General features: G+C 49.1%; 1 protein-coding gene across 1 annotated transcript in view; it reads right to left on the minus strand.

Annotated features, from left to right (window-relative positions):
- ITGA9 (integrin subunit alpha 9) overlaps window positions 1–12598 on the minus strand; it is a 326698-nt gene extending 314100 nt beyond the window's left edge. The window contains exon 1 of the mRNA XM_079116258.1: window positions 12145–12598. Within this exon, the coding sequence (XP_078972384.1) occupies window positions 12145–12329 (185 nt within the window). The 5' untranslated portion in view covers window positions 12330–12598. The remainder of the gene's footprint in view (window positions 1–12144) is intronic.
- Between the last annotated feature and the right edge of the window lie 3196 nt (window positions 12599–15794).

Consider the following 15794-nt stretch of genomic DNA (forward strand, 5'->3'; position numbering starts at 1 on the left):
TGTGTGTGTGTGTGTGTGTGTGTGTGTGTACATACACTGAAAAGAATACACTGAAATCCAAGTCAAAGGTCAAACGTTCCCTCTCATGTGTGGAAGCTAGAGAAAAAATAAAGGGATGATCTTCCAAAACTAGAGGAAAACAGGAGAGTAGAAGCCAGAGACCCAGGAGGAGGGAAAAGGGGAGGCAAAGGGGAAGAACTGGGGAATAAAACTGACCAAATTATGCTACGTGCATGTGTGAATATATCACAATGCGTTTCAATTTTGTATATACGTGTAATGCATCAATTAAAAATGAATAGAAGGGGCTGGGGCCGTAGCTCAGTGGCAGAGTACTTTCCTCGCATGTGTGAGGCACTGGGTTCCATTCTTAGCACCACCTAAAAAAAATAAAGGCATTCTATCCATCTACAACTACAAAAAAAAATTTTTTTTTTTAAATTGAAGACTAATAGAGGTAGGAGATGAGAGGAAGGAAGGAGGGAAGGGAAGGCGATTTTCACCAGGGAACGAAACAAAACTGTTGTATATATTTATTTCAAAATGACCCTCATGTATAACTATAATGCATTAAAAATAATTTTTAAAATTTTTAATCTAACAGAAGGGATTTGATGAATAATTTCTTTCTAAGCCCAAGGTACTTGATGGTCCTAACAATGGCTTACATACGCTGATAATATCCCTCTAGTTAAAACTTCTAATCAGCTGGCCAGATGAGGTTTTTCCCAAATTCTGGGCAATGGAAAATAAAGCTGGACATAGAGATGTGTGCGCACACATGCAAGACACTCATGGGTGGCACACCAGAGGCGGCGCTTGTACCAGCATTTACAGAACCCTGTGGCTGGCTCTACCTGAGCCACTTGAATTTTTTTGGTCCAGAGATTGGACCCAGGGGCACTCAACCCGAGGCCATATTCCCAGCCCTCTTTGAGACAGGGTCTTGCTAAGTTACTTAGAGCCTCACGTAGTTGCTTAGGCTGGCCCTGAACTTGTGATCCTCCTGCCTCAGACTCCAGAGCCCCTGGGATTACAGGCATGTGCCACTGCTTCCAGCCGAGCATGGTTTTTCTCAAGTTCATTCCACTGGCTATTTGCCAGCCTGACCCCAGGAGATAGCTTACAATGGCTGAGTTGAGGACAAGCCACTGAAGATAGCCATCTGCTTTTTCTCATTATCCTCAGTTACAGTGACACTCCAACCACTTCCAACATGCCCCCAAAATCTTCCCTGATTCACCTAAGACAACACGTCTCTCCCCTGTACGGTTACCATACCAAAGCACCTGCGCAGGCTCCTGTCAATAAACCATCAAGCTGGTCCTCATTTCTATTGGCTCCTTCAAGTGCCACCCTCAGACCAGCAGCACGGACCCTCAATGGAAGTGCAGAATCCAAGATCAGCCCAAATGGCTAAACCAGAACGTGCACTTAAAGCCATCTGTAGTCTAACAAGTGCTGTATCGCAACTTACACTGATTACAAATGACCAGGTTCAGTTGGAGCCAGTAGACTGCCCTTGAGAAGCGAGGTTCTCCTATCTCACCCACAGTTAAAGACACCACAAACTTCAAAGACATTTTGGAGTCCTCTCATTAGCCTAGGGCTCTGGGTTTCTAATTAGGGCGATTGGTAGGTAGCAGGCATTTAGGGCATGCATGTGGGTTCTGGGCAAGCCTGTGTTGAATTTAGTCTCTACAGCAACCCAATGGGACATACTAATATTATCCCCCTTTCACAGACAGGGAAGCAGGTGACCAGAGGTGGTCCCTGGATCTGTCCCAGCCCACAGCTGCCAAGCTGCAGTATGTGTCCCAGCAGCAGAGTGTATGGCCCACTCCTGATCCTACCCAGCAAGAAGGGAGAAAAAGGGAACCATCAGAGACACGATGCTCCCTCTGGTGCCAGCCACTCAAATGTGACCATGCCCGGAAAAGTCCAAGAGAGGCCCTGAGGGCAGCTCTAAGGTCAGAACTTGAATTTGGAAGCACCATCATAGAGGACAGACCAGGGTTTGAGCCAGAAAAGAAACCTTTCTCTATCACCAACCCCAGCTCAAATGACCCAAGAAATGGATTCCAGTCACCTTGCCTTTCCAAACCACTGGCATTGCTGGCATGGTGTTAACCGGAGGTTTAGCTCCTCTTCAGAACTAGTTCACAAACATCTTGGAAATGGGGGCCCCTCTGTACATCTGCCAGCACTAGTTTCACTCCCAAGAGAGTCTGATTTCCTGCTCAAGTCAATCCTAACGGGCGGCTTCTTGCGAGCATTCCACTCGGACACACCGGACCACACCTCTGCTGCACAACAGACCTGGGACCTGAGCCCAGGGTGACTGTGTCCAGGAATGCTCCTTTCAGTCCCCCAAACTCCCTCCCCATGTGGAAGAGCAAATGCCCTATTTTTCCAAAAAAATGCTTCCTCAGTTTCCCCAGGCGTGGTTGAGTGGCTGCGAAGGTCCCATTCCAGCACCCACCTTGCTCTGAACGCCTCGCTCACTCCTGTGAGTCATCTGGAAGTACGCTTCCTGGAGAGCAGGTGGCAGAGAAGGGCTGAGCCACAGCTGCCTCCCTGGGGAAGCCAGGAAGTGACAGTGTCTAAAGGTTCCCTCCCTCCCCACAAATGCCACAGCAGCCATTCCACAGGGCAAAATTACAGCTAGATCGAGGACAGCAACTGGGGATTACAAACTTAAAACCCATTAGGTTTGCTTTCATGCATTTGATCCCAAAGCCAAAGTTCCCCTGGGAACCCGCATTTCAGTTACATGAGTAGAATTCAATCTCTGTGTCCACCACGGGGAAACCCCAGGAATCCCTCCACATCCTTCACTGGGCACAAAACAGCCAAGGCTTGGGCAGAGAGGCTGGTGCCAGAGAGCCACCTCTGACCACCCTGAGCCCTTCATTCCCAGACAGATGAGGCAACAGTGTTCACCAATTGGAGCTGTGACCAGAAAGTCTCAGAAGCTTTTCCATTTGAAGAAACTGAGTTTCCAGATATTTAAGCAGAGGGCTTTCTAGGAGTTCTAAGGGCTTTAAACTAATAGTTCAACCCAAATTCTAAGCTTTGTGGGCCAGTTCCTGAGGGTGGCATGTAAGATGCACACGGAGCAACATGAGGACCAAATTCTGCCCCTACCGTTAGCAAGCTGTGTGACCTCCAGCAAGTTTAACCACTCAGACTTAGTTTTTCTCTATTGTAAAACAAGAGAAACAAAAATGTACCCAAGGATTCTCGTGATGTTTAGGCAGGAGGATATTTATAAAAACAGGCAAAGCAGTGTTAGAAAGCTGGGCACCCTGACATCCCCACTGTCCCGGCTTTAACTCTTGGCAGTAACCCAGGAGCTCACAGATCTTTAGAACTGTGGTCACTAATGTGCTAGGCAGGAATTGATTCAGACTCTCAATTTACACCACAAAAATCTGGGGGTGTCCAGGATTTCACCACCAGTAACGTTAGAAAAAATGGCCACCGTTCTCCACCTGTCCTGGGTCCCTGCCCTTTTCAATGTAACTCTGCAGCTTCTTCCATCAAGAAGCGCAGTCTGGGGCTGAGGTTGTAGCTCAGTAGTAGAGCACTTGCCTAGTCCGTGTGAGGCACTGGGTTCAATCCTCAGCACCACATAAAAATAAAGGTATTGTGTCCATCTACAACTAAAAATAAAAAATAAAAAGAGGTGCAGTCTGTTTCTCCTAATGTGGGCTAGCCCTGCAACTTGCAATGGTCAACAGGACACAGCAGCAGAGGCACGGTCCAGTTTTTGGACTTAGGCCTCAAGAGACCATCTGTGCTTCTGATTGTCCTTTTAGCACCCTGCCCAGACCCCTTGTGTACCAGCCCAGGTGAACCTAGAGAAGGGAAGACATATGGAGCAGAGATGACACACCCTAGCTGAAGCCTTCCTACCCCAGCCAACCAGTCAACCCAGAAGTGGACCAGATGTGAGAGGGAGCCCAGCTCAGAGCAGAAATACCTGACTGAGCCCAGCCCGAGCTGCCAGCGACAGAATCATCAGCTGACAGATGGTGGCTGGTGTTAGGGTCATTTATTACACAGCAAAACTGTGACAACAAAAAGCAGATACAGGGCTGGGGATATAGCTCAGTTGGTAGAGTGCTTGCCTCACAAGCACAGGGCCCTGGGTTCAGTCCTCAGTACCACAAAAACAAAAAAAGGAACTGGGCCATGGAAACTCCATCACCCACCAGCGGCTCCCAAGTCCAAACCAACTACCGATGCCTGAGGCTGAAAACTACTGCCATGGCTCCTCTCCTCACCTGATCTCCTTTCCCTCCCCCAAGGGAATCTCATCACCAGCCAGGAGCACAGGCTTTCCTAGTGACCCTGATATGCAACAGGCAGGGTGGGGTGGTGGAAAGAGCCTGAAGAGTGTGCCTGGAGTCACACCCAGGAGGGGACCAGCTTCCCTCCACCAACTAGCCCTCAGAAGTTCCCCCAGCCCCCCACTCTATCTCTGGACAAAGACAATGAATGCATGGTCCCCTCCCAGGGCAGCGGTGAGGCCCAAAAAGAATGGTAGACAGCCAAGCATTTGGGGGACTATGTACCCCAGGGTGAGTGGATTAGGGTCTTTCATCTGCAAGGCCAAGGGGAAACAAAAATGCTCTTTCTGATTCCTTGGACAAGGGCTTGATACACCTCTGACCCTGAGAACAGTCAGATAAACATTAAATTAGATTGAGCTGGGTTCCTATCACAGTCCCCAAAACGTCCTTTCTGGATAATCTTGGACAAGTGACTTGGCCTCTCTGTGCCTCAACAGTAGCCCCCACTACACCAAGGTGACAGAGCACAATGCCTCTAGCACACTGGATGCATTCCTAAAAGGCGGGCAGAACCTATTTTTACCGTGGGAACTGTAGGTTGGAGTCAATAAGAGGAGGAAGAGGAGTGTGATTACACAGGAAAATGCAGTTATAGAATGAACGAAGCCGGTGGAGTTCCATGTCCAGCAGGGAAAGAGCAGAGAGGCACAGGAAGAGTCCCCTCAGTGACACTGGCAAGACTTTTACATTTAGATTATGGTACATATATATTTCTTTTTTTCTCATCACCACCTTTACTTCACCTTGGAACTGTAAACCTATTTCCCAGACTTATGTCGAGCTGGGGGTGGAGCCAGAGCACCCGACAGGGGTGGGGTGGCCTCCCACCTGCTCCCAGGCTCTGCAAGACCAGAGAAAAGAAAGAGGCATGTCCAATTCTAGGACTTACAATCCCACAAGTCTGATTGAAGGTTACACTATGTCTGTCTGGCATTAAAACAAGTATTCTCAGAAAGATGAGGCATTCCAGAACATTCCATGGATTCACCTAACCTCCCTGGGCTGCTTTGTCCCCACCCCGCACCCATTCTGATCCTCCTGGCTCCCACCACCTACTTAGGAAACTCAGTCTGGAAGGCAAATGGGCTGCTCCAATGGCTGACAGTATGTGAGGGAGGAGGATTTATAATCCCAAATATCTGAACACCAGAAAACCCAGGAAACTAACTTCCATCTCAGCTCATCCCTTCTCATGTTCAAGGCCAGCCAGGAGGCCTCCTCTCCTACCTGTTACTGTTGTCAATTTGATCGCACAAACGGAAGTCCCTTTTGCTCACCTAAAAGGCAGACATTGGGGACCAAGTCTGTGGTTCCAAAGACTCTAGATTTTTCCCAGTCTTGGACTCACTTTAGCTTCCTAACTGCCTCTGGCAAAAAGGAAGGTAGGGATAAAACAATTTATTCTGCATTGGCTGGTTGCCAAATCCACTTGGCTAAAAGGACTTGCAGTTCAGAGAATTTGATGGCTCACCATAAGGTAGAGTTCTGGCCTCAGAAATCCTCACCTGAGGCTTCTGATGTCAGAAAGCTACACCCTCAGAGTCATGCGGAGCAAAGATACTCTGGATTCCATATCTGGATCAGTTCCAAGGCCCTGCCATCAAGCCTAATGCTTCCCTCACCAACCAGAGTGGTATGAGCACAGACGGATGACCCCAGCCACAAGGAAAGGCCCGGGAGCAGATGTCCCAGCTTCCGAAGGTGACTCCTGCATGAGGGGGCTCCAGGGCAGCCTGAAGGCGTCTATCACCTCCTGCCTATCAGCAGCCAGGGGCGATAGGGGACAGTTGGCTGAATCTTTCCCATTCTCTGCAGAGGTCAAGCTGAGGACCCGCTCCTCCCAGACAGCCTTGGCCTATGACTGGTCATGGCAGATCACCACCGTTTCTGCTCAATGGTCCCCCCTGGGTTAACTGAGACTCTTATCAGATCCACATCAGAACCTGAGGCTCTCTGCTTCACCCTGTTTTCTCTTTCCCAGTCATATCACCCCTCAATTCTCCTGTACCCCCATCATCATCTGCTTCTTGATGCAAACTGACACCAAGTCCCCAACAACTATGGTGATCTCTCAGGATGGGGTGCAACTCTAAGCCTCAGCTGCCTAACTGGCAAACTGGAAACCACACGCCAGCTCGTCAACCATTCAGCTAAAGAACATGATGCCTGCGGGAGCATCTGACCCCTTCGAGCTGCCCAGAATATACCATCTGACGGAAATCATTTTTGATTTTTAAAGTTACAAGAGATTCCCTCCTAAGTAAATTATTTCAGAGAACACTGTGGCTGCTTTTAATAAATGCAAAAACATTTTTCCCCAGACAAGTCATAACAGAAGTTATCAGAAGGAGACCATTTCCTGAACAGCAGCATGTCCGCAGGGAATCAGGGCTGGCGGGCCCAGCCCTTCACACCCTCACACCGGGCTGTTAGAGACTGGCTGGAGGCAGCTGTCTGCTCACCCTGCAAGGCTCTGCCTGCCGCCTTCAGCACCAGCTCAGGAAACAGCACCCTCGCCACTTTGCAGCATCTCCAGGGAAACACTCCTGAAGCCGGAGAAGCAGCCTTCTAGGTTCCCTTAGACCGCAGCCCACACATGTGCGGTCCCTTCCCAAGAGCTTGAGAAAGCAGGCTCTGAGGGGTGAGTGAGGACTAGGGACAAGGTCAGAGAATGCCATTTCCAGAAATCCAGCTAAAGAAGTGTAACTACACCTTCCCCCAGGAGCCAGCCTGGGACAGGGGAAGTCAGGGAACACACCCACAGGGAGGTTACAAGAAGGCAGGGCGGCCACCAGCACTTCCAGGTGTTTCTTAACAACAATTACAAGGCAGGGGCTGAGGAGCCCACAGCTCCAGGCCGCCCCACTTCTACCTCTTTCTCCTTCACACAAGTCTCTCCTACACCCTCAGAGCCATTTGGGTTGTCCAAGAATCAACCTCCCCACAACTGAAGCCTATAACATACCTTAAATTTTGCCTGACACACAAGACAAGAACCCCATAATTTTCTCATCTACCCAATTTCAGGTGGACTTTTTTAATTCCTGAATCCCCACCCCTCAGCCCAGAACAGGCACTCCAGTGTCTGATGAATGAAAAGAATCTATTCATCTGCCCAAGATTTTCAGATTTAAGCACTTCTGTTTAGGGTTTAATACTCAAATATGCCAATGGTTAATTTTTCATTTAAAATCTTTCCATCCTTGTCTGGCCCTTTCTGACTGAAGTCATTGCTCTAAAACCCACACTGTCCAGCAGAACCTTCTGCAATGAAAATACCCTCTGTGGCTGTCCAAGACAGTAGCCAGTAGCCACATGTGGCTACTAATGTGGCTAACACAACTGAGGAACTGAATTGAGCTTCAATTCATTTCAATTTAAATAGCAAGACATCTGGCTAGTGGCGACCACACTGGGCAGCTCCCCAGAACTATCCAGTTTGCTCTTTTTCAGCCTCAACCTGAATGCAAATCAAGGATACATTCTCCTCGACTCTGAATGGCCGCCTATTCTTCACTGAACAATACTCTGACAATCTTCTCAAAGCAAAAAGTCAAGTGCGCCTTCCATTTCCGAGCACTTGCTCCGTGCCTGAGAGCAGCCGTCTCGACGTGTCCCAGGAGAGTGGGCAGGAAGCACGTCTCCAGAAAGGAAGCCAGTACACCCAACTACTCTAGGGCGTCTGGGGCAGGGGATGCACGCCAACCGGGCCACATTTATTTATATCACGGAGTGTTACAGCTGTCGGCTCTGCAGCTGAGGAACCACCAGGGAATGGGACAGAAATCAGCTTTGTCCATGTTCCCTGGCACCTACTGCTGTTGTTCAAAGGATGCCAGAAGATGGCAGGGGGAAGGAGGGGGAGAGAGACCACCTCTGGGTGGGCAGACGTGCTCTAGGTGTCATTAGAAAAAAGGAAATTGAGTCAACTGCATGTTTGCCTCCAAAGGAGATGAGTGCCATCAGGTTATTCTGGTCCAATTCTCGGGGCTTAGGGCATGGGGACAGAAAGACCATCAAATGAGCACTTTGAAGAGATGATGGGTGTGGGGTTCTGTTCTCAGTAGGATATGGCCACAGGAGGCAGATTCAGTACCAAAGCTCAGAAAAGCAAGATTATCTCCATGCTTTACCTAGGCACCTAGGACCCGCTGGTGACAATTTATTTGCAAAAAATTGGTAAAAATGCTATTACAGGATTAATACACACATCCTACTGACCACACATCCACATGCTCTGTGATAGTACACTGGGGATGTGGGGTATCTGAAAATGTGCTAAAGATTCAATCTAGAACGTACCCCACTGACCTATTTGTTAAAGACTTAGTCTGCACCTTGGCACTATTGGGAGGTGGTGGAATCTTGAGGTGGGGGCTTGTATGAGATTACAGGAGGTGTGCCCTGGAAAGAACAGTGGGATCCCAGCCCCATCCCCTCTTTTTTGCTCCATGGCTATGAGCTTTGCTCCTCCACGTACTCCCATTACGATGAATGGACCCACCACAGGTCAAAGAGCAATAGGGTCAACTGGCTGTGAACAGAAACCTCCCAAACTGAGCAGAAATACACCTTTTCTCTTTATCTCAAGTGTTTGTTACAGGAACAGAAAGCCAACACACACAACAGGAGAACCCTCAATGGTGCTACCCAGTGTCTGGGTTTTCCAAGTCCCTTCTAGCACATTCCCCACCCTAAATCCAACACATCCTTTCACCTGTAAAATGAGTAATTAGCATGAAGCAAGCATGGTAAAATGCTAGAGAACCAGTTAAGAAGTCAAGGAGTAATTTCTTCCAGCCAGGTGTGATGGCACACACCTGCAATCCCAGTGACTCAGGAGGCTGAAGCACGAGGATTGCAAATTTGAAGTTAGCCTCAAGATACAGGGGTTAATTAACATTTGTCATGTTTCCTTTCAAAGTTTTAACACACTATTTTCTTTTTCATGTCTAAATTGCTTACCTTCCTCACAGACTTGTGATCATATTTCCCAGCTCTTCCATGGCACAACAGCAGCCTTTTGCTGAACTACTCCAAAACCCCAGTGCTTGAATACATTAACACATGTTCCTAAAGTACACACTTGCGCTTCACTGGCACTTAGGTAATTCAATAGAGAATGCCTTAAAACCTCCATCCTCTCTGACACAGCAATTCTAAGCCCAGGGATTGATTTGAAGGAAATAATTAAGGATGTCCGCAAGGATTTAGTCATAAGGATGTTTACCCCTGCTCTTAATTATGAATAATTAGAAACAATCTACATGCCCCTGAAGTGGAATTGGAAGAGCTAGGGTTCAAGAATTGCCCCGTAGTAAAAGACCATCAATCCATCACTTAGTCAACTAAGATTAAAGATTAGAGACTTAGGGTAGATGCAGACTCCACAGGACCTGAATCCTGTACATTTAGGGTGACTACATTTAAGAAGAGTTCTACAAAATTGTAATGAAATGAGGCTTGTGACCTTGGTAGGGGCCTGTGCAGGTGAAAGGTCCAAGTTTCATTAGCCTCTAGGGAAAAAGAAGAGCAAAGATGTTGGAAGATTCTTGCTTCAAAGGCCACAGCACCCAGACCGGGTAGCATGATCAGCACAAAGTAATGTCCAAAGTCTAAGATGAAGACAAGAGTAAGGACAAAGAATGGAAAAGGACAGGGAGGAAAATATTTGACAAAAGCAGCAAGAGAATGGAAATGAAAAAGAAAGGCAAAAACTAAAAACAATTAAGGCAATGTCGGGGGGATGGTGTGCTTCAAAAAGATTTCATTACAGTGCAGCAGGTATCTGAGAAGCTACAGGGACCAGCGCTCCAATACAAAGAGCAGCTGGCTTAGCATCAGACCAGCTGAGGCCACTCGAGACTAGCAGTGGTTCCCACAGACCCCAGAAAAAGCAGTCCCTCTGCTGGCTACCAGGCCAGGCCTCAACTTTACCTCCATTTCCTCCCTACCATCTACCCTGGGTGCCAAGTTTAAAGCTGGACTATCTTTTCCCGCACTTGCCAAATGTATTCGCAGCACACGGTTTTCCTTTTTTTTTTTTTTTTTTTTTTAAAATCAATCTGAGCGCATTTTCTCTGTCAGGTCTGTTCTCAACTCTTCACCTGTTCCCACCTGGTCAAGGGAGGCCTTGACGAATGGGCTCATGCAAATCCAAATGATAGGAGCCTGGCACCTCTCCCTCTGGCCATGAAAGAGTTGCAGGGCACACCAGGCAGCCACACCTGCAGACTGCACCCAATGCTCTGGGTCACTCAGCTGCCTGTCCTTCCTCAGCAGCCCCTACCCAAAGCAGCCCTGCTATTTTTGACAGCTCTTCCACATGCCCAGTGCCAAGGTCACAGAGTCTGGGAGCTCAGTGTGGGCTTCTAGGATGTGTTCTCCAACTGCTTCTACCAAGATTGTGCCTGTACCACATCCAAAGCCCACAGTAGACCTGGAGTCTGGAGAACATAGGAAAGGCATTCAGTCTGCTTTGTTTGAAAAGCGGGATTTGGCAAGTGCAGGAAGAAACAGTTTGGTCTTAAACTCAGCCACTAGAATAAACCTCAGAAGCGATGGGGTAGAATTGGAGAAGCACTACACATGGACTTTGAAAACTGGTGTACTTAGAGGCAGCTCTTCTAAACAGCATGATTGTTAAAGAGCTGGTGGGTCAGAGTTCCCTCTTGCAGGAAGGCATAAGGACCACCATCCACACACCACCCTTTTCCATCAGCCTCTTTTCAAGCCAGAGCAGAGACTCTCCAGCATATATGTGAGTGCACAAGCAGCGCTGATCTCCATCTGACACCCCTGAGGATGCTCACACTGATGACCCAATATACAATCATCCACCTCTGCTTCAAAAGCTGTCACCTGGACCCAAATGGAAGCATTATCCTGAAAAGAGGAAGAGGGAGGAGCTACTCATGGCCTCTCTCTAACGGAAAAGTAACATGGAGTGGCTGTTTTATTCCCTCTGGTTCAGAGGAAGTGGCCAAAGAGGGCACCAGTCTCTTTAGTGCTAGTCCAATGGGGCTGGGCACTGAAACTCTGCTAACACAGCTGATGGTGCCTAATGAGAGCTCCCACACCTCTGGGGGTGGGGGGTGTGCAACTGACTCTCTGGCCTCTACAAAACCTAAGTTCCTCTCCCAAGACGCATGCTGGCGTTTGTCTCAGGTGGTACATGAGATGATTCCCCAAGCCACACAAGTTTTGTCACTTAGGGTTCCTCCCTTATCCTTCCCTGCATCCCCGAGCCTCTCAGATCCGCTTCTGCAGAGGGGGCCTCTGAGTCCACTGTGCCTTTCCTGGAAGGCCCCTCTGCCCCCCGCCCCACCACACACACTCATAGCCCATTCCCCTCACGTCTCTGGGTACTGCCTTTCCCGCGTGCAGCGGCGCTGGATAGACTTAACCCTCCCCAAGAGTTGCCCTGAGGTCTCCTGGGGTTCGGGGTGCTCGGTCCCTCGGAGGCAGACAAGCTGTTACTATGTGATTGAGAGGGAAGCCGAGCCTGGAAACTGGAAAAGTCTCCCCCCCCCGCCCCCAGCACGCTGGGACCCCTAGGGAAACGCCGGGCTGGCCCCCTCCGCCTTGGGCGCGGGCCGGGACGTCAACGGGGCCGGGACCCGGCGTCCTGCCTCCTCCCGCCTTCTCCCGGTCGCCGAGCCGCGCGCAGCGGAGACATTTAAATCGCCCCCTGGGGACCGCGGCGTGGAAGAGGCCGGAAAGGCGGCCACGGTGGCTGGCCCCAGGGCTGGCCGGGCCGGGGTCGGGGAGTCGGGAAGGCACTCACCAGCGCGTGTTGTCGTGGAAATGCTCCAGCACCGCGTAGCCAAAGAAGGAGCCGGCGGGGCCCTGGAAGCGCACCGGGCGCTGCGGGTCGAGGTTGTAAGCGCCCGCGGGGACCCCGGCGGCAACCAGCGTCAGGAGCAGCGCGCGGAGCCCCCCGGCGCCCCTCCGCGCCGCCGGGCTGCCCATCCCCAGCCGGCCGCCGCCCTCCCCTCTGCCCGAGAGCAGGGCGCCCAGCGCGCGAGCCGCCGACGGCCAGGAGGCTCCCGGGGGCCCGAGTTCTGCGCTCGGACACCGGCGGGATGCGGGCGCCGGGCCGGCACCGGGACGGTGGCTTGAGCGGGCGATGAAAGCAAGTACCCGGGAGGCCGCGAGCGGGCGGCGTCCGCAGTCCGGCTGAGAAGCCTGCGCGCTGGGAGAGAGCGGGTCCCGGGCCGGGCGGCGCTGGTCTGCAGAGAGGCGCGCCCGCGGGGTGGGCGGCCCGGACAGCCCGCGGCAGGATGGCGCGCCAGTGCCCCCTGCGGGCCGCGAGTCCCCTGAGCACTGCCCTGTTAGGGAGTTAGTCGCCGGACGCTCCGGGGCGTCCAGTGTGCTTGGGATGTCCTAGGCGACCCATCCCTCTCCACGCCCTGCCGGGTCTGTTTTTTTTTTTCTTTCCTCCTTTCTCAGTCTCACACTCACACCAAGGACCAAAGCAACCCGCCTGAAAAACGAGGGTATGTTATAGCCCTACCCATCAGCTGCTCCTTCATTCAGCTGTGAGAAAACCTGTACAAAACAAGCGCTCAAGGAACGCGCGGGGTTGTTAATCACAGTAATTAGCCACGTGGACACCAGCAGAGCGCTGCTGCCTGTTCCTCGAACTTGGTCTCCTAAGTCCCGAAACGTGGTTTCTGGACGGGCAGCACCGACCTCACCTGCGAGGGAATTTGTCAGAAATGCACATCCACAGATCCCAATCCAGATCAGAGGAATCAGAAGCCAGGCCGAGAGAGTTGGGGTCTTGCAACCTGTGTGCACTCGCATGTGCGTGTGTGATTAGGGTAGAACAAACATTAAGTTTATCATCTTAACCAGTTATTGTGCAACCAAGAGCACCATCCAGCTCCAGAACGCTTTTCATTTTGCAAAACAAACCATCCATTAAACAATAACTCCTTGGGCGGGGGACGGGGGTTCACAGTATGTTTTCCTTAGCGTGCAAGAGCCCCTGAGCTTGATCCCCAGCACTAACACCGCAACAAACAGAAACCCCTTCTCACTCCTCCTTCCTCCCAGACCCTGGCAACCATCATTCTACCTTCTGTCCCTATGAATTTACTCAAATCTGAACTGACTTTCCTCATTGGGAAGTTTTGCCACACTGCTATGCTTTCCCTACCTATGCTCTGCTTTTTTAGGGGGTTGGGGGGGGACAAGGTATCTGGTAACTGAACCTAGGGCCTCACTTGTGCTAAGCACACACTCTGATTTTTTTCTTTATCAGTAGCCTATAGTGGGCATTTCCCCATAGTGACTAAAGGTAGATTAGTACAAGGACCTTGAGATGGGGAGATGTCCCTGGATTTTCTGGGTGGGACTAATGTAATCTTAAAAGCTAGGAATCATTCCTAGCTGGAGTCTGAGATGTGAGGATGGGAACAGGGTCAAGGAGATGATACTGTTGCTGTCTTTGAAGAGGAAGGAAGGAATCCACAGGCCAAAGAATGCAGGCAACTCTAGAAGCCTGAAAAGGCAAGGTAATGGCCTTCTGAAGCTGCCTTAGAGCTTCAGAAAGAAACAGCCCTGAGACCCCTTGAGTTCAGTCCAATGAGAACCAGGTTCTGTTCTGACCTCCAGAAATATAAGATGCAATTTGTTGTTTTAAGCCAGTATGTTTGTGATTTTTGTTGTTGTTATACTGGGGATTGAACTTAGGGGTGCTCTATCACTGAGCTACCTCCCATCATTTTTATTTTTTATTTTAAGACAGGGTCTTGCTAAGTTGCTGTGGCTGGCCTCAAACTTGCAATCTTACTGCCTCTACCTCTGGAGTAGCTGAAATTACAGGTGTACCTCACCACCCCGTTTTGTGATAATTTGTTATAGCAGCAATGGAAAACTAGTGCACCCCCCTTCTATGTAAAAGTGTATGTGTGTGTTTCTTAAGGAAAAGGATGCATAGATTTCAATAGCTTATTAAATGATAAGGTAGTTTTTAAAAGGTTAGGAACCACTGACCTCGAACACACTGATTTCTATCTTAATAAACTAAACTCTAAAAGAGGATATCAAGTATGAAGTGTAGCACTAGTCTTTGACTTCACAAAACTGCAGTTCCCAAACCTGACTGTGTATTAGACTCCCAAGTAACCAGTTAAAAAATACAGATTCATAAATACCACGGAGTCAATTTCTAGGGGCAAGACCAGGGAATCTATATTTCACACTCCTCTCTGGAGATTTACTAAGTAATCAGGTTTAGGAAACACTGTTCTACAGGAAAGAGATTCTGAATCCTGCATTGTGGTCCTAAACATATGGCATGGCAATGCTGTAGGAAAGTCACAGGATTTGGCATCCAATGAAGAGGACTTAAATCCCACATCTGACCAGCTGTGTGAGTCAATGAAACAGGGAGACTAATAAACATAAACCTATTGAAGGGCTGCTTGGGGCAGCAATTTTTAACTGTAAAACTCTGAACATTTATTAGTTATTCATATAATCTGACATCAGGAGTAAGCTCAATATCCTAGTTGCCAGAATAAGCTTTTCTGTCTACAGGATGACTGGCAAGAGTGCAGAGAGCCATTCTATTTCAAACCTGCCCATATAAAATGAAGATTTGCTTCCTGGGACTGTGCCTTCTGAAAACTATCACCTCTCATTCGGTTCTTATCCAATTTTCTCAATGAACTGACTACTCAAGTCTCTCCTTTCCTTTATGAGAATAAAGAACTAACCTGAAACTGACATGGTGGTGCATGCTGGTAATCCCAGCAGCAAAGGAGGCTAAGGCAGGAGGATTGCCAAGTTCAAAGCCAGCCGCGGCAACTTAGCAAGACCCTGTCTCAATATTTTAGAAAATTAAGTAAAAATGGCTGGGTATGTGGCTCAGTGGTTAAGCACCCCTAGGTTCAATTCATAGTCCCCCCCCCCCCAAAAAAAAAAAAAAAAAAGAGAAGAAAAACTGATTTGAAGTTTGTCTGTTAACCTCAGTGGACGCACACTAAGCAACATACACTCTTGACTCACCTATCACTAGCCTTCAGTTTCCCTAAACACACTTGACTTCCGTGGTGATGAAGGCTGTTGACAGCATCGTTACCACAACAAGGCAAAAATAATGGTTTTGAATCGGGAGCTCCCTCCCCACCCCAGAGCTGAAAGAAATATCGAAATGACAGGGGATGGAAACAATTGGTTTCTCATAAGCTTTGAAAAAAATCTTAAGATTAATTGGCCTGTTTTTTATCCTTTCTTTCTTTTTCTCTTTCATTTTTTTTCTCTTTCCCCCCCCCTCACTTAAAAATTTATAGATTTTTCTCTGCTTTATTTCCTAAACACTAAACTACTAGGTCAAAAGTTAGGAAATCTAAGGCTCTTAATATAAGCTGATTGACTCAGTAACCTTCAGGTTTAGAAAATAAGTTTTCATTACAAAAGTCTTAA

The sequence above is a fragment of the Sciurus vulgaris genome (genome assembly GCF_902686455.1).
Source record: "Sciurus vulgaris genome assembly, chromosome: 16".
In the NCBI taxonomy this organism is placed as follows: Eukaryota; Metazoa; Chordata; class Mammalia; order Rodentia; family Sciuridae; genus Sciurus; species Sciurus vulgaris.